Source organism: Geotrypetes seraphini, chromosome 9 (genome assembly GCF_902459505.1).
Source record: "Geotrypetes seraphini chromosome 9, aGeoSer1.1, whole genome shotgun sequence".
NCBI lineage: Eukaryota > Metazoa > Chordata > Amphibia > Gymnophiona > Dermophiidae > Geotrypetes > Geotrypetes seraphini.
The window spans coordinates 25,008,728-25,034,072 of NC_047092.1; the positions used below are offsets into that span (position 1 = coordinate 25,008,728).

Genomic DNA, 25,345 nt, shown 5'->3' on the forward strand with positions numbered 1-25,345 from the left:
CGTGTTTTGTTTTTGTATAGTTATTAACTAATATTTAACTAAGTTTTAAAGTTTTAAAGAATGTTTCCTTTATACGTAAATAAAGAAAAGTGAATGGGATTGCAGTGGCGGTGACGGGGCGGTGACGGGGCGGTGAAGAGGATGGTGAGACGGGGACGGGGCGGTGACGGGGATGGTGAGACGGGGACGGGGCGGTGACGGGGATGGTGAGACGGGGACGGGGCGGTGACGGGGACCAATTTTTTCACCGTGTCATTCTCTACTAGAGACTTCTCCATGCGGAATTTGGCCTCCCTAACTGCTGTTTTGACTTCTTTTGACTTGGCCAGATACTCTACTCTAGAGTCCTGTTTCCCTGATTGTTTGTAAGAGATGAATGCTTTTTTCTTCTCCTTGATTTTCTTCTCCTTGGTTTTGTTTTCATCGGTGAATTGTTTTCACTATGGATCGTCGAGTCTCCCCATTTTTCTTTGTTGTGATACAATAATGGCCTACATATAGGAATTTTACTGTGGCGTCCTTTTACTAGGCTGCAGTAAGCACGTGTGCGCACTTAGCACATATTAAAAGGGCTTACCGCAGGACATTCGCTGCTGTCCCCCGGTGCATTTGCCTGTCTGCATGCGGACGCTGTTCCTTTATTGTTGTCTAATTACCTGATCTCCTATTCACCGAAGGAATCTTTGTTCTTCCCATCAACATCTACTGTCTGTTCCATCTTTTAGACAGATGTTTCTTGACATTAACTGGGATTCTAGCTTTTCAGTTATGGCCCCGAGCATTTGGAGCTCTTTATCACTATATTTAAGGTCAGAAAAATCTTTCAAGACCTTCAAGTCACAACTAAAAAATGCATTTTACTTCAAAATGGCATTTGATTCAAGCTCCCTATGGGCATATCTTTACTTCGGTTAACATGTATATTATTATTATTATTATTCCTGTTCCCTTTTCTCATCCTTTCACCTTATATTTTTTATTTATTTATTTTATTTTAAACATTTTTAATCCACCTTTATCCAAGGTGGCTCACAAATATTACATACCGTATTTTTCGCTCCATAAGATGCACTTTTTCCACCCCCCCAAAAGGGGATGGAAAAGTGGGTGCGTCTTATGGAGCGAATACACCCTCCCTCCATCCCCCTCCCGGTACCTTTTTTTAACTAGTGGTGGTCCACCACGGTCTCCTGCTGGACAGCAGCCTTTTTCACTGCAGAGTGGCACATAAGGCAGGAGCGCAACCTTTGCGCTTCCTGCCTGGTCCCATACCATTCCATGATTGGCTGCTGTCAGTTCTCGCAAATCGCAGCTTGGCGCATGACCGGTCAGGAAGCGCAAAGGTTGCACTCCTGTCTTATGCGCTGCTCAGCTGAAAAGTTAAGAATATTTTGAAAACATATAAGTTAAAGGCTTTTTCTTCCGACGATTTAAAGAGACATTACTGTTTTATTTCTAATTAACTTGTCAGCTGTAGTGATGTCCCTTAAATACCATCTTTTCATTACTGCCAGTAGACATTTGTCCCAATTTTCCAGTTAGATTTTTATATGCCTGAATGAATGATTTGAATTAGTTTGAACTGAAACAAGAATTTAGGAGCTTATAGTATGATATCAAATTGAGTAGAAAAAAGGGGGAATAATCTTTGTTTTGTGCTTGAAGGTAATATTAGTACAATACTGCCACAGGGGTTGGTTTTTTTTTCAGCCAATTTAATCATCTTAGCAGGGAAGAGAGAGTGGATTTGTCACATTAGGAAGACGGTCTTTCTGGTTCTCAACACAAGCTTAAGGGTATTTGTTACAATAAATTTAGGTTCCCAAAAGGCCAATTCCAATTTGAGGCAAAAAATATTGGACTCTGAACATGCCACTTTCAGATGTGTGTGTGACATGCACGCTGATTTCAGGAGATCTCATTGCAGAAAGTTCAATTTCAGACTCCTTTCCCTCACATCTGTAGATTTCATTTAAAATTTAATTTGACTGCTGGCAAGGAAGTTATTCCAGATAATTGGATGCCGGGACTGCATGCTAAATGAAGTGGGTGATGTCATTACCTGGATGCACATGCTTTTAGGACATCTGGCAAAGAGTTTCCATGTTGATGTGAATCTTCCTCTAGTAATATATGCAAATTTAATGCTATGGAATTGACAGGTAAATGAGAAAATTAGGCATAATGCATGAAGGCTTAGCTATCGCAGTTTGTATTGAATGTCATAAGGAACACTGGTCGGAGGTATTTCACTGGCTAGTTGGGTTTCCTTGATTCAGTCAAGCTTTTCAGGGTTTCTGCATTTGGCCCATACAGTAAAGTCTGCAGACTCCTTATTTAGCACATGTTGAAATAGAGACAAGGGGACATATTGTTTGCGGTGAAAGGAGTAGGCTAGTACTGTGGGGCCCAAAAAAGGCACTAGGTCTTATTTTCGGGTAGGGCTTATTTTTTTTATGTACATGATCATCTCTCCCTTCCTCTCCTTCACCCCAATTTTTCCTCTTTCCTTTCTCTCCCCCACATGTGCAACATCTTTCCTCCCCTCTCACCCATCCCCTTGTGCCTTCCCTCTGCAGCATCTTTCTATCCCTCCATCCCTCTCAGCTCCCTGTGCAGCAGAACCCTTGACCAGCTTCTGTCCTTCCCTCCCGTCTCTCCCATCCCTCATGCAGCAGAACCCTTGCCCAGCTTCTATCCTTCCCTCCCACCCATCCCTTGTGCAGCAGAACCCTTGAGCACCCGCCGCCACTCCCACCATGCAGCCGAACCCTCGCTGACCCTCCATCCTTCCCTCCCAACCGAACCCCTCCGACTGCGACCATAAATACCTTCCTGCAGAGCAGCGTTGGGCCAGCAGCACTCTGAACAGGCTGCTTCGCGGTCTTCTGTGTGCTGCGTTACTGATGACATCATCAGTGACGCGGCAGAGGGAATTCCCCAGCGAGAAGGCCACGAAGCAGCCTGTTTAGAGTGCTGCTGGCCCGACGTTGCTGTACAGGAAGGTATTTATGGTCACAGTCGGCGGGGTTCGGATGGGAGGGAAGGATGGAGGGTCAGTGGGGGTTCGGTGGTTCGGCTGCAGGGTGGGAACGGGGTGGGGGAAGCGTGGCTACTGATGACTAGGGCTTATTTTTGGGGTAGGTCTTATTTTGGGGGAAACATGATAGCTATTGCAGCTGCCCAAGAACCTGGGGAATTAAGCTAAATTTCCACTGTAGCTCCTTGTGACCTTGGGCAAGTCACTTAACCCTCCATTGCCCCAGGTACAAAATAAATACCTGTAAATAATAGGTAAATTATTTTGATTGTAACCACAGAAAGGCAGTAGATCCACTACTATTTATCATTTTTTATAGTACTGAAAGGCATATGCAGCGCTGTACATTTAACAAGCAATAGACGGTCCCTGCTCAGAAGAGCTTACAATTTAATTTAGAACAACTCCCATCCCCTTTTGATTTCATGAATCAAGGTTGTATTCCTTAATGTGAAATTAAAAAGTTACCAGTAGCAAAAATGTAAACATTTAAATGACTGCGGATTTTGTTTTATGCTTTTGTTGGCACATAAAATAGTGGGGGTCTCGGCTGGCAGGGTTCGTTTAGGGGTCGCTCAGGTTTCATTGGTTTACTCACCTGTTTGATTTATTGGTTTGATTGGTGGATATTTTCACTTTGATTTTCAGCACACTCAGGGTGCTCAATGATGGTGTGCGGGTGGGGACTTATTACCTCCACCTAAAAGGTGAAGTGTTGGAGCTGGACTCCTATCGCTGGTGGTTCACACTGAGAGCACCCTTTATTTTGATATCATTCACATTAGGTTGTACGTGGTTTGTGCGGTGTGCATAGTCTGTGACCCTGAGCGCCCCCTTAATGAACCCTGATTTGACTAGGTCTGCCTTCTTTTGTTGTTGCTAGTTTAGGTTTGTGGCAGTTTTTGGAGTGTATTGTTGTACATAAAATAACCTGGCATCAATCTGATCTTCCTACCCTTAACGACTGACACAACTTGCTTTATGAGACTATGATTTTAGAGAAATTTAAAGTAGGCGGATCTTTGGCTCATTGGAAACAATATAGGAAAGTGCTGTCCAGTTTGGACACAATGCCACACAGACTTAGAAGTTGAATTCATAAGAACATAAGCATAGCCTTACTGGGTCAAACTAACGGGCCATCAAGCCCAGTAGCCCATTCTTAGGTGGCCAATCCAGATCACTAGCACCTGGCCAAAAACCCAAAGAATAGCAACATTCTATTATCTCATCAAGATTCCAGAACCCCAAAGAGTTGCAACACTCCATGCAGAATCCCCAAAGAGTGGCAAGATTCTAGAATTCCAAAGAATAGCAACATTCCATGCAGAATCTTCAAAGAGTAGCAAGATTCTAGAATTCTAATGAGTAGCAACATTCCATGCAGAATCCCTAAAGAGTAGCAAGATTCTAGAATTCTAATGAGTAGCAACATTCCATGCAGAATCCTCAGAGTAGCAAGATTCTAGAATTCTAATGAGTAGCAACATTCCATGCAGAATCCCCAAAGAGTGGCAAGATTCTAGAATTCCAAAGAATAGCAACATTCCATGCAGAATCTTCAAAGAGTAGCAAGATTCTAGAATTCTAATGAGTAGCAACATTCCATGCAGAATCCCTAAAGAGTAGCAAGATTCTAGAATTCTAATGAGTAGTAACATTCCATGCAGAATCCTCAAAGAGTGGCAAGATTCTAGAATTCCAAAGAGTAGCAACATTCCATGCTAGCGATCAAGGGCAAGCAGTGGCTTTCCCCATGTCTTTATCAATAACAGACTAGGGACTGAATTGTTTGCTCTGATACAGAGCTTGCTATGCACCATACATGAACCGTGGACATACCAGATGAACTTTTTAGCCAATGGTGCCTTTAGATCATCAGTCAGTAAGACATGGGTGCAGGGGAGAGGGGTCTGGGGATTCTTTGTACTAAGCTTTTGTGGTTTTACTTTTTTGCAATTGTTCTTTACAATAAAGGATTAAAGATTTAAAAAATTAATAACTGCACATAAGGAAAGTTTTCAAGTTTTAAAATTTGATATCCCACCTATCATATTATGTCTAAGCCTGGCTCAAAGCTCCTGGCGTTGTGATTTTGATTCACACTGCAGCTCCTTGTGACTCTGGGCAAGTCACTTAACGTTTCAATGGCCCATGTAAACTGCTTTGATTGTGTAAACCACATAGAAAAAGCAATATAGCAAGACCTACCCCCCCTGCTGTCTTTCCCAGCGCTTTTTTAACACTGCTAGAACAGTCTGATATCTTCCTTTGCGACTGGGTTCAGTTTCCTGAAAAATGAATAGGAGTCTGTTTTTTGCCACCACAATTCTAGACTCAAACTTGCCTGCATAGCGGCAAAGCACATGGACACTTTTACCCACAGGGAAGGTATAAGCATGCTCTCCCTTTGAAAATGACCTCAGGGAAAAAGTACCTGTCGTGATTTGTAATAGCTTTTCCTATGAGCACTTTTCCCATACAGAAGTAACGTGCATCAGTTTGAAAGTGTAATCTTTTCTAGCGCCACTATCCCCCTCTTCTACGAAACCACGCTAGCGGTTTTTAGCAAAGAGAGCCGCGCTGAATGGTCCCCACTACTCCCAACGCTCATAGGAACTCAATGAGTGTCGGGAGCAGCACGGGCCATTCAGCACAGCTCTCTACGCTAAAAACTGCTAACGCGGTTTCGTAGAAGAGGGGGGTATATCTTTCTCGAGATAAGGAGACCAGAATTGAACGCAATTCTCCAGCTGAGGTTGCACCATGGAGTGATACAGGGGCATTATAACATTCTTAATCTTGTTAGCCATCCCTAGCATTCTGTTTGCTTCTATGGCCTCCGCTGCACATTGGGCGGAAGGTTTCTTCGTATTGTCTACGATGACAACCAGATCCTTTTCTCGGGTGCCAACCCACAAGGTGGACCCTAGCATCTGGTAACTGTGATTTGGGTTATTCTTCCCAAAGTGCATCACTTTGCATTTGTCCACATTAAATTGCACAGATAAGTGATATTGTTTCTAACATACAGTAAAGTGAATGTGTTGAATTTTTTTGAATAAAGACAGATAATGGAAACATTCCTCTGGGTCTTTGGAACTGGAAGAAGTGTGTGTTTTCAGAGATCCTTTGACCTTTTTAAAATTATTTACTGATGTCTTTCCCCCTTCTTGTTCACTACATTAACAACGGGATCTGGGTAGCTCCTACTACCGCCCAAACACCCCCTCCCTGAATCCCCTCCAAATAACTAATAGACCACACACATATTTGGTATAAATAGCCGCAGCTCAATTTATTAACAAAACAGGTAATAATTTGCATAAATTAACATCCACAAGCATTAACTTCCATATAACCAATCTGCAGCTCCTCCCGAGCTACCCGGTGTAACCAACAACAAATTTCCCCTGACCCCGCCATAAACAGCAAGAGTCTGAGGGGTGGCATGACCTCATGCCCCATTAACCGAGTCAGTAGACCCCCCGAGCACGGCTTCTCGCCAGCCCACCGCTCATCGCCGGATGAGCCCCAGCACCCAGTAGCTCGGGAGACCCGCCAACCCGAGCTACTAAGGCCACCAATAAAGGGCGGGTGGGTGGGAAAAAAGCCGCCCTGGAGGACCCGGAAAAAAGGAGTCCTCCAAGGTCCCGGCTTTAAAGCTTCCTCCAATCACGCTCAACTCTCAAGCGCGAACCACACTTCCACTATAGCCCCCGACTTCCTATTCTATCCTTCCCCTTTTGCTAACCTGCCTCATGGGCAACCTAGGGCTCCCAGCCCCGTGTTACCCTTCGCCCTTCGAGACGGGCTCTTGGGCTACTCTATATTGATAGTTTTATGCACGGGTTTATTCAGTGATTTCTGTGCTGCAGGAAATTTTTTTCCCTTTCTTTTATGTATGATTGTTTTTGAGAAAGGTGATAGTATCCCTGTTCATATTATGAGTACTGCAAGCAGCAGCACATTTCCCCTAAACTGCATGTGCTCACTGAAAGGTATCACCTATTCATCCATCACCCAATCGGTGTTATGCATTTCCCCTTCTTCCCAATAAGTGACAGAAACGGCTGCGCTAATGGTGCAAATGGAACACAAAACAAATTGGCAGCACAACAGGAACGGCACATACTTTTGATTTGAGACTTGAATTGTTTTCTTTCGTCCATCCTCATGCCACAATGAAAAAGAACCCAGAGGTGAATAAAGAAAAAAAAAAAAATCTTTACTTATGGTTTTCAAAAAAAATGAACTGTCTGAAACTTGCCCAGCTGTTATCTGATGAAACGCATATACAGCAGGGATCAATAGAGTAGGTACTTTTAGCAGGGTAAATAGAAGGTGGGCCTGGGGTGTGTCTAGGTAGGGAATGACACAGGGACAAATTTTTCCCCATTTCTGTCCTGTCCCCGCAAGTTCTTTTCCTGCCCTAGCCCCATTTCCTGCAAGCTCCGTCCTCATCTGCACAAGCCTCAAACACTTTAAAATCATAAGTAGCAACATTCTAGAGCTCAGATTGTGATGTCATAATGCCTCATTCCACCAATGCCTAAGCTCCGTCCTCATCTGCACAAGCCTCAAACACTTTAAAATCATAAGTAGCAACATTCTAGAGCTCAGATTGTGATGTCATAATGCCTCATTCCACCAATGCCTAAGCTCCGTTCTCATCTGCACAAGCCTCAAACACTTTAAAATCATAAATAGCAACATTCTAGAGCTCAGATTGTGATGTCATAATGCCTCATTCCACCAATGCCTAAGCTCTGTCCTCATTTGCATAAGCCTCAAACACTTTAAAATCATAAGGGTTCGAGGCTTGTGCGGTTAAGGCAGAGCTTACAGGAATGGAGTAGGGACCAAGCCAGCGACAAAACTCACTGTGATGTGGAAATTGAGTTCCTGTAGTGAGGGGGAAAAATTTGTCCCCCCTGTCACTCTCTATGTCTAGGTCAGAAGAGGGTGCTATTTAGGTATGAATTAAGGTGAGCACAAAGGCAATCAAATGTTCCTAATTGACATTATAATACAAATGTAAATAGAGTGGTTGTCAAGTCTTTTGCAACGGAAGTTAACAATCGAGAGGTAACACCACACTTGGGGACTGATTCTGGAAACGGCGCCTGCAAAACGGGCACCTACCACATGTCAATCACTTCCAGAATCATGTCTATTTTTTTTGTATACACGCCTTAAACGTAGGCCAGTGTTTTACGGGCCTACATGTAAGGCATCTGACTCAAACTTATGGAAAAGCTTAGGCATGCCTACGGGCACCTAAGACCACATCCATCGTAAGCCAAGCTTATGCCAGCTTTAGGCATATGTAGGCATGCCTAGGCCATTCCACAGGTGTCCGTTAGACAGTGATAGGATGCCTACCGCAGCCTACAATCGGGACACCATTTTGAGAATCAGGCCCTTAATGTTTGTAGATGACTTGAAGGTCTATAGTTCCAGTGACCACCAATTAGTGGCACGACATAAGTAAATAAATATATGAAGGCCCATCGAGCCCAGTATCATGTTTCCAACAGTGACCAATCCAGGTCACAAGTAACTGGCGAGATCACGACCCTAAGAATTATGTAAAACACAAAGAGGCTCTGATTAGAGAGCTGCACGGGGACAGAAATCTCACCCATCCCTGCCCGTCCCCGCCAGGATCCTCTCCGTCCCCAACCGTCCCCACCAGGATCCTCTCCATCCCCGCCTGTCCCCGCCAGGATCCTCTCCGTCCCCAACCGTCCCCACCAGGATCCTCTCTGTCCCCGCCAGGATCCTCTCCGTCCCCACCCGTCCCCGCCAGGATCCTCTCCGTCCCCACTCATCCCCGCAAGGAATTACCTCCATCCCCGCCCGTCCCCATAGAAAGCAGCAATTACTTCTGACAGGATCATCAATTCCACAGTTTCTTTTGTATTTGCCCTGCTGTTTTCCTTGTGGAATCTTTTTGGTGGAACCCTTTTTTTGTTTTCTGTTCAGATAATTAACTTATAAACCCCCTCTTTTACTAAGGCTGACGTGTCCATTATATTACATGGATGAACTCTGCTTCCAAAGCCTTCCATCCCCGGGATCCCGTTGGCTAGAGGGGGGTCCCCGTGGGAGTCCCGTGGGCCAGAGGGGGGTCCCCGTGGGAGTCCCGTGGGTTTAGGGGGATTCCCGCGGGATTCCCGCGATCCCCGTTCCCGTGCAGACCTCTAGCTCTGATCACCTGGGATATTCCATGTACAGCCAATAAAAACTTGATGCAAGAAACATAGAAGCATGATGGCAGATAAATGCCAAATGGCCCGTCCAGTCTGCCCGTCTGCAGCAACCATTATCTCTTCCTCTCTCTAAGAGATCCCATGTGCCTATCCCAGGCTTTCTTGAAATCAAACGCAGTCTCTGTCTCCACCACCTCCTCCGGGGTGGTTCCACGCATCTACCACCCTTTCTGTAAAAATAGAAACACGATGGCAGATAAAGGCCAAATGGGCCCATCCAGACATTGTGGAACGGAGAAACACAACAGCACCGACGAAGGAGACGTCGGTGCCAAATTACTTGTCTTTGCATTCAGTGGAGAGAGAGAGATGAAACAGAAATATTCCCCATTATATTGTGCACTATAGGCTTGATTAAAAGGAATTTTTGAAGTGCGCCTTGCTTGTACGTGTCATGAACTTCAGAAGGAAGATATCTTTGGCATGATGCAAGTACTATAGTGAGTGATATCAGTACGTTTCATAGAGTGGCTTAGAGGTGAGGCCCATTACTATCGTGATATGCACATAACTAACTCATTTGGAAGCATCGCTCCCCCCAGGGCTTCTTTTGAGGGGAAACTCAGGCGCACTGAGTACTGGCACCTTTTCCATTGCTTGTTAAAAATTGCCCAAGGTCTCCAGATATTATTTATTTATGAGGCGATTTGCACCCAAGGGGGGGTGTTCAGCAAGTATAATTCAAGATAAAGCTTCCAATTTTGATAACAGTAATAAAAAGACCTCAGGCTCCGCACACACCGTAATGCCTTTTCATGGATTCTGTAGCTGGTTGCAGGGGACCTGGATACTGTGGGGTGAGTCCCTCAATGATCACCCCACTCCTGAAGAATGGCATAACATATAACATAACACAACTTTATCCTTCTATACCGCCATGATCAGACGACTTCTAGGTAATTCACACTAAAGAGAGCTGGACGATCAGCGAATTACAAAATTCAAATTATAAAAGTACAACATATCACTCAAGAATAGACAGAATTAGATTATTAAATTTAGTGTGAATTCTATTTAAGAGAGAAATCTATCAAATAATACAGTTTTAATTTCTTTCTGAAAGGCGCCGTAGGTCAGCCTGGCTCCATTGATGTAGTTACCTAACCAAGACTGCTGTTTACTTGCTTGAAACATGAAAGTCCTATCCAAAAAGGACTTGAATTTACAGCCAGTGATCCTTGGGTATGCAAATAAATTACAATTTCTGGTTATCCTTGTAGGGCTATATAGCACGAAATGAGGCTACCGGCACCTTTCTTGCTAGAAAAAAATGCACTACAGTTACCTAGTGTGTACCTCTGTGAACAGAGCTTATCAAGGTGCACCCGTCAGCAGGATGGGGCTTTAGTGCCGTTGACGTTATCAGTTGAATCACTTCAAACATTTTGAAACCCCTTCTGAAGAAAGAAGAGTATGTGATCCATTGCCATTAGAGAATGACACGGTGACAAAATTCATCACCATTCCCGTCCCCGCGGGAAACCATCTTCATGTCATTTTTTAAGGAAAGAGGGAAGAATCAGAGTATGAATGGTCACAACCACTGACCCACAAGCTTTGCTTTGAAGAATGCTGGTGTAGAAGGACCGAGGTTGAAACAGACACTACAGAATGACAGTCTCTGGTATCCAGAGCAGATATTGTGATGTCATAATGCCTCATTCCACCAGTGCCTAAGAGCCAATCACATCAGTGATGTCACAATGGCTTCATTATCCTTGGCTCACATAAGAATCAGAGTATGAATGGCCACAACCACTGACCCGCAAGCTTTGCTTTGAAGAATGCTGGTGTAGAAGGATTGAGGTTGAAATAGACACTAGAAAATGACGTGGGATTATTTCCCGCAGTTATCCACGGGGACGGGAACAGTGATGAATTTTGTCACCGTATCATTCTCTAATTGCCATCATTCTTGTGCAATAAATGATGGGAGAGTTCCATACTCTGAGCACCACGTAATAATTGGGGGGGGGGGAAATATTTTAATCTGTCATTGATCTTATTCATGGACAAATGTATCTTCTCATCTGTCTGTGACTCAAGCCACGTGTGATCCAAAGAAGATACCTTTTACAGTGTTCCTCTTTTGTCAGTCCTTGGCTTACTAGCTTCTTTGCTTCCAAACAGGTTGGCGATCAGATCATTGAAATTAATGGGGAAAGCACAAGAGACATGACACACGCCAGAGCCATAGAGCTTATCAAATCCGGAGGCAGGAGAGTACGGTTATTGCTGAAACGTGGAACAGGGCAGGTGCCAGAATATGGTGGGTTTTCACTTTTTCATTCATTTATATACGCATGTGATCTATATGCTATATTATTTATTTAAAGGGCAAGTCTATAATTTGGCACCTACACTTACATGCCACTTCATGAGTGGCAGGGACACCAAGATGGCAGTTACACAGATAAGCGCACTGAACGCTATTCTGTAAGGTTGCATCCAAGTGTCTTAGGTGAAAATCTATAAACAGCACCCTACCGGCGCCTATGTTAAGAGGGAAGTGTCATTTAAATGGAATGTAAATGAAAATTCAAAGCACCGGTCAAAGCATAGGGGAGTCACCTCCACGAGTCAATCACAAGCAAACCAACAGTAGAGATGCCCAAGGAAAACTGGTGAGCTGGTGTGTTTCATGGCTCTCTTTAGTCAATCAATGACTCGACATGTACATGTTTCGGCCCAACCCGGCCTGCATCAGGAGTCTTGTGCTTTTCAGAGTCAACGTTCACATTTGATAATGCCAAGTTTCAGCTCGTTATCTATCATGAGCATATGTCACCTTGTGCATTGCTCCTACGTCGTGGCTCAACTCAAACGCCTCCAGAGGTGCCTACTGGCACCTAAATGCCACTATAGGCGTGGCTTAAGATGGAAATGACATTAGATGCTGTAAAGCGCCTACATAGGCGCAATTCACATCAAAGGTTGGCGCTGGGAATGTAGGCCTTGAAAACCCAGCACCTACCTTTGCCAGAGATGCGATTCTCTAACTGGCACCGTCGTGTGATCGACACACGATCAGTGGCCGCTTATAAGGCAGCCGCCGATAACAGCGCCGTTTAGAAAATCTGGCAGTAAGTTCCTCATTTGCAAAGGGGCTTACACATATAAAGAGCTTGGGTGGGAAATGGGCCTGTCTGTATCTTACGCGCACAGCATATAGAATACGATAAGTTACATGTGTTGCATGGAGCACTTAGGCACACCCAATTTATCCCTGCCATTGGTGGACTAGGGGAAAGCTTTGTTACCTTTCAACAAAGAGTCCTGGGTTTGACTCCCGGGCCAGGATGTTTGAATTTTTGGGTAAGCAGAGTGGGCAGACTTGATGGGCTGTAGCCCTTTTCTGCCATCATCTTCTATGTTTCTATGTTTCATCTCATCTTCTATGTTTAAGTGGTCGCACTTAAGTTTACAACATCTTGCTAGTTAGATCTTGCATTAGTAATTAAAAAAAAACAAAAAACTTATCTGCGCTGGAGCAGAGCAAAGGCTTAGATGGGTCTTGACACATTTTCTCATCCAGCTGCCTCAGAAAACCCGACACAGACTTTATTGGTGCTGGTCTCACGATCTGTTGACAGCAAGATGTTGAAAACTTATCAAATGCAAAGCCACGTTATGTGCTGTGATTGAAAAAGGAGAGTTTTTCCTGCTGGTGGTGCTCCGCTCTAAGGGCTCCTTTTACGCGCGGAATATTGCACGCTAAAATGCCCTGCGCGCTAGCTGCTACCGCCTCCTCTTGAGCAGGCGGTAGTTTTTTGGCTAGCGCACGCTATAGCACTCGCTAATCAGGTGCTTGCGCACCTTCGTAAAAGGAGCCCTAAGTCCGGTCTCTCACAAACCTTTTTCTGAGCTCAAAAAAAACACGTTACATTGTATTTGAATTAATAATCATTGAGGTCCCTTTTTGGCTGTCACATTGTATTGCATTATCCTTGGTGACACGTTTGATTATTAAGTATCCCCAGTGTGTTGGGCACACCTAAGTGTAGACATGCCAATTTGGATTTATGTTAGTATTCTGTAAGGAAGGGGGGTGGAAAAGGTTTTGTAAAAGATATCAGCAACAGAGAAGATAATTAAAAAAAAAAAAAACCAAAACATTAAAATATAATAAGATGATTAAGACAAAAGATAAAAATTGAAATAATTAAAGAACCTGTGATGATGTCTGCTCGTGCAGGTTAAGTTAGCGCAATGCTAGGAACCAATGCTAGGAAGTTCTTCTTGGTGGACACCTGGAACGCGCTTCAGGAGGGAGTGATAAGACAGGGTACGGTATTGGAGTTCAAGAAGGGATTGGAGAATTTTCTGAAGGAAAAGGGGATCAAAGGGTATAGATAGAAGGCTAGTATACAGGTCCTGGACCTGATGGGCCGCCGCGTGAGCAGACTGCTGGGCATGATGGACCTCAGGTCTGACCCAGCAGAGGCACGGCTTAGGTTCTTATGGCATTCTGAGGTTCGAAGAGCGTCGGTTTGGGCTCTGCAGTTCCCAGATGACAAGTCTTAACTTATGAAATTGCCGTTTCTGTAACAGCATAATTGGCACACAGCACTGGCACACCTAAATATTGGTGCCAACTTATAGAATTGCCCCTCTTATATTTATAGATACATACAGATGTATAGATATATGCATTTAACTGTATATTTATGTGTAAATTTGTTTAGATCTGTTTATATAACTAGTATAATAAGATTATTTCCAATAAATGACTTTTTAAAGGCAAATAGGTAGGTATTTGCCTCTAATTACATGTTTCTATATTTTATATTTGCAAAAAAAAAAAAAAAAAGATGTGCTTTAACATCATGTATTAGCTGTCAATATAATGTTTTCAAGATATGAATTTAAGAGTTTCTTCTTCTCTCACATATTGGATAATCCCTGGGAATCCATGTTGGGTGATGTGTGCTCTAGAAAGGCCTAGACTAGGGGCTCCTTTTATCAAGCTACGGCTAGCGGGGTTAACGCGTGCGAAGTTTCATCACGCGCTAACTCCCGCACTGGCCAAAAACTACACAGGCTAGTGCGGCCAGCGGTTTAACGCACGCTATTACGCACGTTAAACCGCTACCACGGCTTGATAAAAGGAGCCCTAGGTTATTAGTCAAGATCGTTATGTCTTGAAAAATTACCAAACCACAAATATTGGATTTTTAAACTATATCTTAAACAGCACCCAGATTTGATAGATTTCAAACAAAAGATTGCATGTTAATATATTAGCTTTAGTAATATATTAATATGTATTATTGCTTATTAAGATTTATGCACATATCGGTAGTATTACCTATAAAACTCTAATGCTAGTCTTCAAAATCAAACTTTCACATATCCCATCCTTTCTTGATAAATTCGTCATCCCTTTTTGCTCTCCCCGGACTCTTAGATCGGCCGATCAGAATCTTCTGACCCTTCCCTCCATCAAAGAATTTTATTTCACTAGGAAATCAGACTTCGCCGTAGTGGCTCCTACTCTATGAAACGCCACGCCACTTCAGCTCCGTCTTGAAAATCCTCCTGACCAATTCAAGGTCAGATTAGAAACGTTTCTATTCAAGGACGCATACTAGAGAATGACACGGGGAGCGATCCCCGCAGGGAGCCGCGGCGTGGCTGCGGTTTGGCTGCGGGTTATGGTGACTCCAAAGCCAAATCGCCGCAGACACGGGGACAAAAATTTTCACCGCCCGCAAAAACGGTGAAAAGATTTGTCCCCGCAGGCCAATGTACCCCCTTCTAGGAACCGCTATTTACCTGTGTTTCACCGTGTTCGTGACCGGGTGTTTGATGTCTCCGCCATGTTGTCTGTCTCCTCCAACTCTCGATCCAACTTGCACGTTGCCGCATTGACTCCGCCCCCCAATATACTGGCTCCTCATTTGTCAGATCAAAGTAGGGGACCAATCGCTACTGCCGCACATGATATTTAATGGCTTGTAGTGCAGCAGTAGCGATTGTGATTTCGGAGCCGAGCAGAGGATTTGGATTTCGCAGCTTCTTGAAAACCTGAAAACTTCGTCGGTTACAAGCTGAGGTAAGGAAAGGAATGTTTGTGTAAAAAAAAAAAAACCAGCTCCGTGCTGAGGTCTGGCTGAGCTACTCTTTCCAATAGCATACACATTCTCATGCTGAAATTTTCATTTGCTCTGATGCAGGTGAGATTATTTGCTTTTAGGGTCTCTTTTACTAAGCCACATTAGAGGTTTCTAGTAGGACCAGCTCCGTGCTGAAGTTTTAAAGTTTTAAAGAATGTTTCCTTTATACGTAAATAAAGAAAAGTATATAAAATCGTACCCGTTTGAGGCTTTTATGTATGCAGCGGTGACGGTGACGGGGCGGTGAATGGGGTTGCAGTGGCGGTGACGGGGCGGTGAATGGGGTGGCAGTGGCGGTGACGGGGCGGTGAAGGGAATGGCGGTGACGGGGCGGTGCAGAGGATGGTGGGACGGGGCGGTGACGGGGACCAATTTTTTCACCGTGTCATTCTCTAACGCATACCTCAGCACTTAAATATTTCCTTCTCAATAGCTAGAAAATTAAACACCAACCGCTTTTAAGAAGCGATCCCAATCCTCAGTGTCATTCCCCTCAATTTTCCCTCCCTTTTAAACTTTTTTTTGGTTTTGTTTTGTTTTTTTTTTTTAAAGATGTATTTATTAACATTCCCTCTCCCTTTTATCCTCAAGCGCATGTTTGTACCTGTAACTTGTGTAATAAATGTTCACACCTCCCCTCTTTTTTTTTTTTTTTTTTTTTTAAATTTATTTTATTTTCTAATTACTATTTTAACATTGTAAACCGGCTAGATGTCTCGATGGTCAGTATATTAAAACTTAATAAACCTGAAGTAGGTGCCATAGACAATAATTGGACCTACATTATATAACATGTTAAAAAACACATTAATGTCCGGTCCAATAATGTATATTAACCCACATTAATGAATCTAGTCTTAAATCTGCATTCACTTTAAGGAGGGAGGAAATTTTCATTAAGGGCTCCTTTTACTAAGCTGCGATGGCGTTTATAGCGCACGCAGAATTTTAGCGTGCGCTAAACCCGGGCTACGCAGCTAGAACTAACGCCGGCTCAATGCTGGCGTTAGCGTCTAGCACGCGCGGCAATTGAGCGCGCGCTAAAACCGCTATCGCAGCTTAGTAAAAGGAGCCCTAAATATTTCTCTGTTGTTAAAGTTTTGCAGCAGTTACTCACTATTACAACAGTGCCTCATGGTTTCCAATGTATTTATTTATTTAAAATATTTATAATCTGTATAATAAACCACCCTAGGAGATAACAAATAAAACATATACAATCTGTATAAAGCAATAAACATATTATTTATTTATTTAATTTTCTATCCCATTTTTCCCAAAGAGCTCAGAACAGTCACAGGTTAAAAATACATAGAGGGGCATAATCGAAAGGGACGTCTAAGTCCGTTTACGTCCATCTCTCAAGTCGTCCTAAGTTAAAAAAAGAGCCTAAAACACATTTTCGAAAGATACGTCCAACTTTTTTTTACTTTCGAAAATCATCTAATTATACGTCCTGCCGATCTGATCGTCCAAGCCGCTAAATCGTCCATCTTTATACCACATTTCCGTCCAACTTTCCGTCCACGTCCAAAACGCCTAGAACAAGCCCTGTTGGACGTGGGAGGGGTCTGCAAAGTGATGGACTGCACACCCAGATATGCCACCTAAATCGTGAGGTACCTTACAGGGCACTGCTGTGAACTTCACAAAAAGGGTGCCATGTCTTCTCCTACCTACAGCTCCCTTATAGATTACGGTGAGCCCCCCAAACCAACTCCAGAATCCCCTAGACCCACTTATCTACCATCCCAATAGCCCTTATGGCTGCAGGAGCCACTTATATGCCAGTGAAAAAGGGTTTTGGGGGTTTATAGAGCAGTGCACATGTTTAAGTATCAATGCAGTGATTACAGAGGCTTATGGGCGACACTCGATAGGGTCCAGAGAAGAGCAACAAAAATGATAAAGGGTATGGAGAACCTTCCTTATGCTGAGAGGCTGGGGCTCTTTTCCCTGGAAAAGCAGAGACTTAGAGGGGATATGATAGAAACTTACAAGATTATGACGGGTATAGAGAAGGTAGAGAGGGACAGATTCTTCAGACTGGCGGGGGCAACAAAAACTAGAGGGCACTCAAAAAAATTGAAGGGAGACAGATTCAGAACAAATGCTAGGAAGTTCTTCTTCACTCAGAGGGTGGTGGACACCTGGAATTCGCTTCCAGAAGAGGTGGTAGAGCAGAGTACGATTGTGGGTTTCAAAATAGAATTGGTCGAGTTCCTGAAGGAAAAGGGGATTGATGGGTACAATTAGAGGGTTACTATACAGTACAAAATGCTTTGGAGCATTAGATCACTTACAGGACATTGACCTGGGGGGCCACCGCGGGAGCGGACTGCTGGGCATGATGGACCTGTGGTATGTCTCGGCAGAGGCGATGCTTATGTTCTTATGTTCTAACCCACTCCCAAGACGACTTAAGCTGCCTCTGTGCTGGACGACTAGGCTTTCCTATGCCCGGCGGCCAGGTGATGATGGTCTGGAGGCTGAAATTTAAAGTTGTGAATAAAATTTTTATGGAGGGGGGTTGGTGATCACTGGAGTAGTGTGTGGGGGTCTGAGTTATGTGTTTGCAGTGCTTATCTGGGGAGTTTAGGTGGGTTTTTGTTCCGTCAATCCTGGGCTGTATAACTTTCGATTATACATGCTGTAGGACTAAGTCTAAGCCAGCCCATGTCCCGCCCAACTTCCGCCCTCGACACGCCTCCCGAAACGCCCCGTTTAGCTTTGAACGTTGAGCGGCACTATGAAGGCCTAGGTCGTTTAGAAATACATCCAAAACCCATTTTTATTTTCGGCGCTTGGAAATTTTTGAGAAATGTTTGTCCAAGTGCCAACTTAGGCCGGATTTTGGACGTTTTTCTCTTTCGATTATGAGCCCCATAACATACAGTTAACAGGTTACGATTTGCACTGGATTTGCCATCATTACAGTACAAGTTTTCAGTACAAGTTTTCATCCTAACTTGACACATACTAGGGGTCTAATATTAATATACAGGTTACAATTTGTTATAATTATCCTTACAATGCAAGTTTGATCCTAATTTGACACACTTAGACAGTCTACAGGTTAAATTTGCCATAGTTACAGTGCAGGATTTTTCAATACAGTTTTCCTATTTTTTTTTTTTTTTAAATCTTTATTCATTTTTTAAACTCACAATAAGTATAACACAAAATACAATCATTTTATACTTTAACATTACTTATTATATCATCAAATTATAGCTCTCATCAAATATCTCCCCTCCTTTATATCCAACAATTAATCATAAGCAGGAAAAATCATAAAATATTCCCCCCCTCCCATCCCACCCTAGACGTATATGAACAAAAGGGAATTAATGTTTATTCTATGCAATACTTTCAATCTTTACAGTATCTTGTTAATGGCTCCCAAATAACCTGAAATTTCTTAAAACTTCCTTGCTGCATGGCAATTATCCTTTCCATTTTGAAAATGTGACACAGAGTTCCACCAAAAGCTATAATTCAGCCTATCCCAATTTTTCCAATTATTTGTAATCTGTTGTACGTATACAGTTTTCCTAATATGACACATACTGGGATCTGGTACCAACATACATTTCTTTGTAATCCATCGGTCATGAGTTAGGTGAAGAGGTATGCTTTTTGCTTTCCCAAATTTAAGGAGTCCTTCAAGGGATCGGATCTCAGGAGGAGTTGATTCTAGTGGCTCGGTATGAAGTGTGAGTACGAACATTGTTTGCAGTTAAAGGGCACAACCAGGGGGGGGCGTTTTGAGGCGTGTTTAATCTTGGGAGCGGAGGGACCTATTCGGCATGAATGGAGCAAGCTTAGCCATCTTGTAGTACGGTGCCACGTCGTGCAAGGATTCGGGCCCTTGAAGACGCAACGTTTGGCTACAGGCAGCTAGTGAACTAACGCTAGAGTGTGGGAGACAGGGTCGTAGGCACAGATGGTTTTTTAGAAGCCTGATCGTCGCATTTTGTACACGCTGGAGATGTCATATGTTCTTGACCGTGAAACAAACAGAGATGTAAAACCTCAGATTGGTACAATGCATTGTTCTTAGAAATGCATGGAAACAGACAGTATGGCAACATATAAAGTCTAGAACCAAATATAGCTTAACCACTTCCCCTTCCTGTTCTACATTCTACTTGTGTTTGTCTGTGTTTATCCCTAACATTCTTAAATTCTGTGCACTCTCTCTCTGTCCCCGATGTTCTAAACTTACCATTAAAATCCTCTGGGTCATTGTAGCGACGGTGAATTTTCTGGTTTCAAAAAGACGAGTGAGGCTGCAAAAAATTTTGCATGCAAATGAGCTCCACCGAGGTCTGCAGAAATTCAATGCGATCAGTCATCGGTGAAAGCGACAGACACATGCTCAGAATAGTCCACAGAAAGAGCCTTATCCTGATCCCCCTCCCTTCCCCTACCCCCAAGAAAATATAGTGCTGCCCCCCCCCCTCACATACACACACCCATCCATAGTAGGGTTATCAGCTTTTCCATTTGGAAAATCTGGACCCCTAGACCAGCCCCCAGGCCTGCCCAGTTCCACCCATCCCTGCCCCATTACGTCCCAGTCCTGCCCCCAATCCCACCCTAGCCCCTCCCCCATCAGAAAAGAGCACATGCGCGGATGCGTTGACGTCATGTGCGTTTGCGGAAGTGCTCCTGCCCAACAGGCCAGAGGAAAGGCTCCAAGTCAGGTGGCAGGCAGTATATGTCAACTGTTGCTGTTGTCAACAACTTCTAAAGACTGAGAGAGACTACTGTAATTGTAAAGTAGACAGGAGATGGGGGAGTGAGAGAGAAGTAGAGATGCCAAACTTTGCAGGTGGGGGAAGGGGAGTAGAGGGAGAGACACCAGACATTGCCTGGTTGCCCAAATAGTCAGTCAAGCCAGTGCATAGAGAGGAGTAGTAGCAACGGCTAAGAACTTGGAGGGGGGGGGGCATTCCTTCTCATAAAATCACTTAGTCCTCCAGTTAAAGTCTAGGCTTTTGATGCACTCTTTGACTTATCAGTAGTCAGCTGGAGACAGAGTGGTTCAGAGCTTTAACATTAAAAGCCTCCTATCATCAAGTTTCAAGTTTATTTAAAATTTCTTATACCGCTTAATCAAAGTTTCTTTTTTTTTTTTTTTTGTAATTCTTTATTTAAACACAGATAGTGAACAAGAAAAACACATGGAACCCCATCTCCAGAAAAGCAACCGCAAAACAACAATGTCTTGCCAAGCACAAACACTGAGTTGAACATTTTCAAGAGAACAAAACAGAATCATAAGCCCCCTCCACCCCCACCCTCAGAGAGACAGCCCAGAGCCACCAGAGTCCCCGTACTTCGGGGCTCCAAGTGGTTTTAATCAAATTTCTAAGCGGTATACAATTGTAAGAAAAGTAAATACAACAATTATAAACCGGGATTAAAACACGAGTTTACATATCATCAGTGAGGAGAATTAGTGCTAAAAAGGACTTATACTACAGACAAACTAAAAAAAACAGGAGGAAAAAGGGGTAAGCACCGCAATATCACCTGTAAAGAATGTTTAAATTTACCTACACTTACGTTGTTGCTACATATTTGCAGCAAAAGAATAACTGGAGCAGTTTAATTTTCAGGAAACATGAAGTTTCTCATTAAGCATTCGATAGATAACATTTAGGGAACTCGTTTCTGAAGAAAATACAAAAATAAAGGAGAAACATAAAGAAAGCAGCAAACAGAACTGACAAAGCCTGTCAAGCAGCCCCTGAAAGCCAGAAAGCATTTTCTCTCCTGTGTCCTTCATTAATGCTCATAAAAGACATCTGAGAGGTTTTTATTATGGAATCCAAATGCTAAAGCATGGTAGAGCAGAAAGCAATGGTGGGAATACAACTCTATTCATTCAGCCTGCTCTTAACAGACCTTAAGGTTAAATCATTGCCTCTCCCACCCATGAAGTGATTTTTTATTTTTTTTATTCTGTCCCTCAGCAGCTTGATGCCAAGAATGAAATGAAAACGCCTATGTATTTCTTACAAAAAAAGCCCCAGCTTTTTATGAAAACACATTCCAGTCAATGTCAAATGCGTTCTCAGTAACGTCAATCACCGTAGAACATGAAAAACAATCATAGAATTGTGCATTCTCTAATTAAGACTGAAAGTATTTTTGTTTTTTTTTTAAAGAAATGAGCTCTTCAAAACTGTCTCCCACACCAATGCTAACACAGGCTGTCGCAATAACCCAGGCTGTACGTGGGGGGCCTTCAAAAAGTTTCAGCAATCTCATATTTGAAGGGAGAAATGGCTGGGGGCGGGAGAAGTGGTAAGAGGGCGTGTTAGTAGGACGCTAGGTAAAATGTACAGTACTCCCTCGAAATTCGCAGGGGTTACGCTCCAGGAGTCCCCGCAAATTGTGAAAATCCGCCAAAAATGCCTGATTTCATTTAGGGCGCACCTCCCAGCTTCATTTTTGGCTTCTCATTGACACGGTGATGTTGGCTAGAAGGCTCCATCGCGTGTGCACACTCTACCGCTGCAACTCCCACCGATCTCCTCTCTCCCCCCCCAATCTCCCGTGTAGCGGCCACACTAATAATAATTGATGGTGAAAGCAGCAGGAGGACTAAGAAAAAAAAACCCCGCGAATGACTGAAGCCGTGAACTCCGAATCGTGAATTTGTGGGGGAGTACTGTATTTTTTTTTTGTTGTTGTTAGTTATGTTTGTCTCCCCTAATTTTGTAATTTTATCGATTTGTTCATCGCTTAGAATTTGGAATAAGCGATTAATCAAATTTTATAATAAACTTGAAACTTGAATATGTTGAAAAGTGGTGTAATTTGCTTTAGAGGTATTTAATAGCGTTTTTTAAAAAATGAAAGTGCGTAAACTTTTTGAAGGTCACTCGTATGCATACAGGTAAACATTATCACTAGCTAATAAAGAGAACGCAAATTTGCTTGCAAATTAACGCTGATAATATCTAAGCAGGTTATTTTGAGCCACTTAGAGGCAGGAAATTAACTGCTCCACAAGAGATATAGGCAACATTTTTGACTGTGGCCCCCGAATTAAAAGGAGCCATGGAAACACTGCACAAAACACTGTTATGAGTCTTTGCTCCCTCCTATAAACCCTTCCTATATTTCAATCCCCACCTCAGTCCTTACCCATCACCTCTCCATCAATTGAAAGAAGGGTTTTCAGGGCCCTCCCCAGTGCAGCCATGAGACAACTGGCATTCATACTGGACAGGAAAGTGACTTTCTGAGTTGAAACAGATAATAGCAGAATTTATCTTGAAATGATGTCCTAGAACAGAGGTGTCAAAGTCCCTCCTCGAGGGCCGCAATCCAGTTGGGTTTTCAGGATTTCCCCAATGAATATGCATGAGATCTATTAGCATACAATGAAAGCAGTGCACGCAAATAGATCTCATGCATATTCATTGGGAAAATCCTGAAAACCCGACTGGATTGCAGCCCTCGAGGAGGGACTTTGGCACCCCTGTCCTAGAAGCTTGAACCACAGTTCAGTCTATAGACCCTCCTCAAAATCATCCAAGCAGCCTTAGATACACTTTTGAGTTAGAGCGGGGGTTCTCAGAACACAACCAACCAATCAGGATGTCCACAATGAATATATATGAGAGATATTTGCATACAGTGGAGGAAGTTCATGCAGACCTCTCCCTTGCATATTCATTGTGGGTATTCTGAAAACTTGATTGACTTTGGTGTGGGTTGAGATCTCCTGATCTAGACTAAAGTTGGATATTTTTTTTTGTATATCTTAAGAATAAAATTGGAAAAAATTTGGCAAAGTAAATATTAGAGAATTATGTGTGTTTCAGTGCTCTGTCACCATTGCCACAGATGCTCCCTCATATTGCCACTATGAGGCTTTCACCTCATTGCCCCCGTCTTCAGCAACACAGCCGGACCCCTAACGCCTCCAGCAACTTCTGGAAACCTTATACCAAAGGATGTCCAGGTTTCCTGACTCAGTTAGCAGAGCCAGCCCAGCCCATAACCGTAAAGTACACAGCTGGAAGCAGAGTCAGGCGTGTTCATAGTGCAGTCAAATGATCGATGTGTAACCTGCATAGAGATCAACAACTACAGAGTAACCAAAGTCTGCTTGCAAGACCTGGTCGGAGCACACTCTGTAAAAGAAAGCAGTTGCCTACTTTTCTTTATAGAAAATTAGCATAGCATTAAATTTGCAGGTATAATTTAGGCTTGAGCACCTACACCAGCCATAGAGCCGGAGGATGTGCCTGAAACTAGATGACGGAGATACAATATGCTCTTATCTTATTGTGTTCCATAAATTGCACATATAAATATGAGTCCCAGCCAGACTTCACCTATGTGTGCATCCACTTGTAAATTACCTGCAAAGTTTGGCACTTACACATGCCTATTTTCCCTTATTCTAATTATTTACTTCACATAATTGGTGCATAAATGTCAGTAATCACTTTATAAAATTGCCTACAATATTTATAAGGCTTTGAGATATCGAAAGAAAGACTGTTGCGTGTTTATCGTGATGCAAAATGCTTAACTGCTGTGTGAAATATTGACCCTACACATACATATGGGAAAGAGGGGTGGGATTTGGTATACCACCTTTAAGAACATAAGAATATCCTTACTGGGACAGACCAATGGTCCATCAAGCCCAGTGGCCCGTTCTCACAGTGGCCAATCCAAGCCACTAGTTCCTAGCCAAAACCCAAGGTGTAGCAACATTCCATTATCTCAGAGTAAGTAAGATTCCGGAACCCCCAAAGAGTAGCAACATTCCATGCAGAATCCCCAAAGAGTAGCAAGATTCTTGAATCCCAAAGAGTAGCAACATTCCATGCTACCGATAACAGGGCAAGCAGTGGCTTCCCCCATGTCTTCCTCAATAACAGACTATGGACTTTTCCTCCAGGAACTTTCTGTGGTTCAGTGGTGTAGCAAGGGTAGGAGGCACCCAGAGTGGTGGTGCCCCCGTGCCTTCCTCTCAGCGCCCCTCCCCCAACTCTTTCTCCCCTCTGCTCCTTCCCCATCCCCCATGCTACATTCGCCCCTCCCTTCTTCCCATGTACATCTCTTACAATTTTCGTCAGTGTGAGCAGCTTCTCTGGCCTGCTGCTCGTGCCAGCGTTGGCTTTCCCTCTGATGTCACTTCCTGGCTCCATGACTCAGAAGTAATTTTGGAGGGGAGCCAATCTGGCGCGAGCAACAGGCTGGAAAAGTTGCTTACGCTGGTGAAGATTTAAAGTGGTTGGGAAGGTAGAGGGAGGGCGTTGAGCATGGGGGGGATGTGGAGGGGGGGAAGAGAGGTGACTTTCCAGAGTCACAAGAAGCTGCGGTGGGACTTGAACCCAGTTCCCCAGGGCACTGCATTAACCATCAGGCTACTCCTCCAATATACTGTAAAGATAGAGAGATGAATGTGAAGGGAGACAGTTGTTTTGAAATGATCAAACCTGGGTTGATAATATGTTTGTAATAATAAAGATGTTTTCTGAAGCACAAGGACTCCCAGAGAGAATCTAGTATGTGAGTGTCAAAATTACGGTTAAAACGGTGTGGTTGTTATTGTTAACTGCACTCAGGTAAGTAGAAATAGACATGGAAAAATAAGTTGTAGGTAAATGTGATTTGATCAGACAAATGTATTCACTTGGTCCCATAAAAAAAACTGCTACCTACTATTTATTAGCCAGCCTTTATGTCTCTATATAAAGCTATGACCGTCACCTGCTACAAATGGCAGAACTGACACCACGAACCTCTTGCTACTAATAAATCCCTGCTTATTCTATCAGTGTTAATTAGAAATGTGCATTTGTTAGTGTGTGTTCAGTTCATTAATGCTTCTTAAAAAATTTAGGGGCCCTTTTACAAAACTGCAGTAAGCA

The 25,345-nt window shown here is 43.3% G+C and overlaps 1 protein-coding gene across 6 annotated transcripts in view; it reads left to right on the forward strand.

Annotated features, from left to right (window-relative positions):
* Positions 1–25,345, forward strand: part of MAGI2 (membrane associated guanylate kinase, WW and PDZ domain containing 2) — a 1,098,994-nt gene that overhangs the window by 1,013,952 nt on the left and 59,697 nt on the right. For all 6 annotated transcript variants that reach the window (XM_033957935.1, XM_033957936.1, XM_033957930.1 and 3 more), the window contains one exon: positions 11,446–11,584. In XM_033957935.1, coding sequence (XP_033813826.1) covers positions 11,446–11,584 — 139 coding nt within the window. The remainder of the gene's footprint in view (positions 1–11,445; positions 11,585–25,345) is intronic.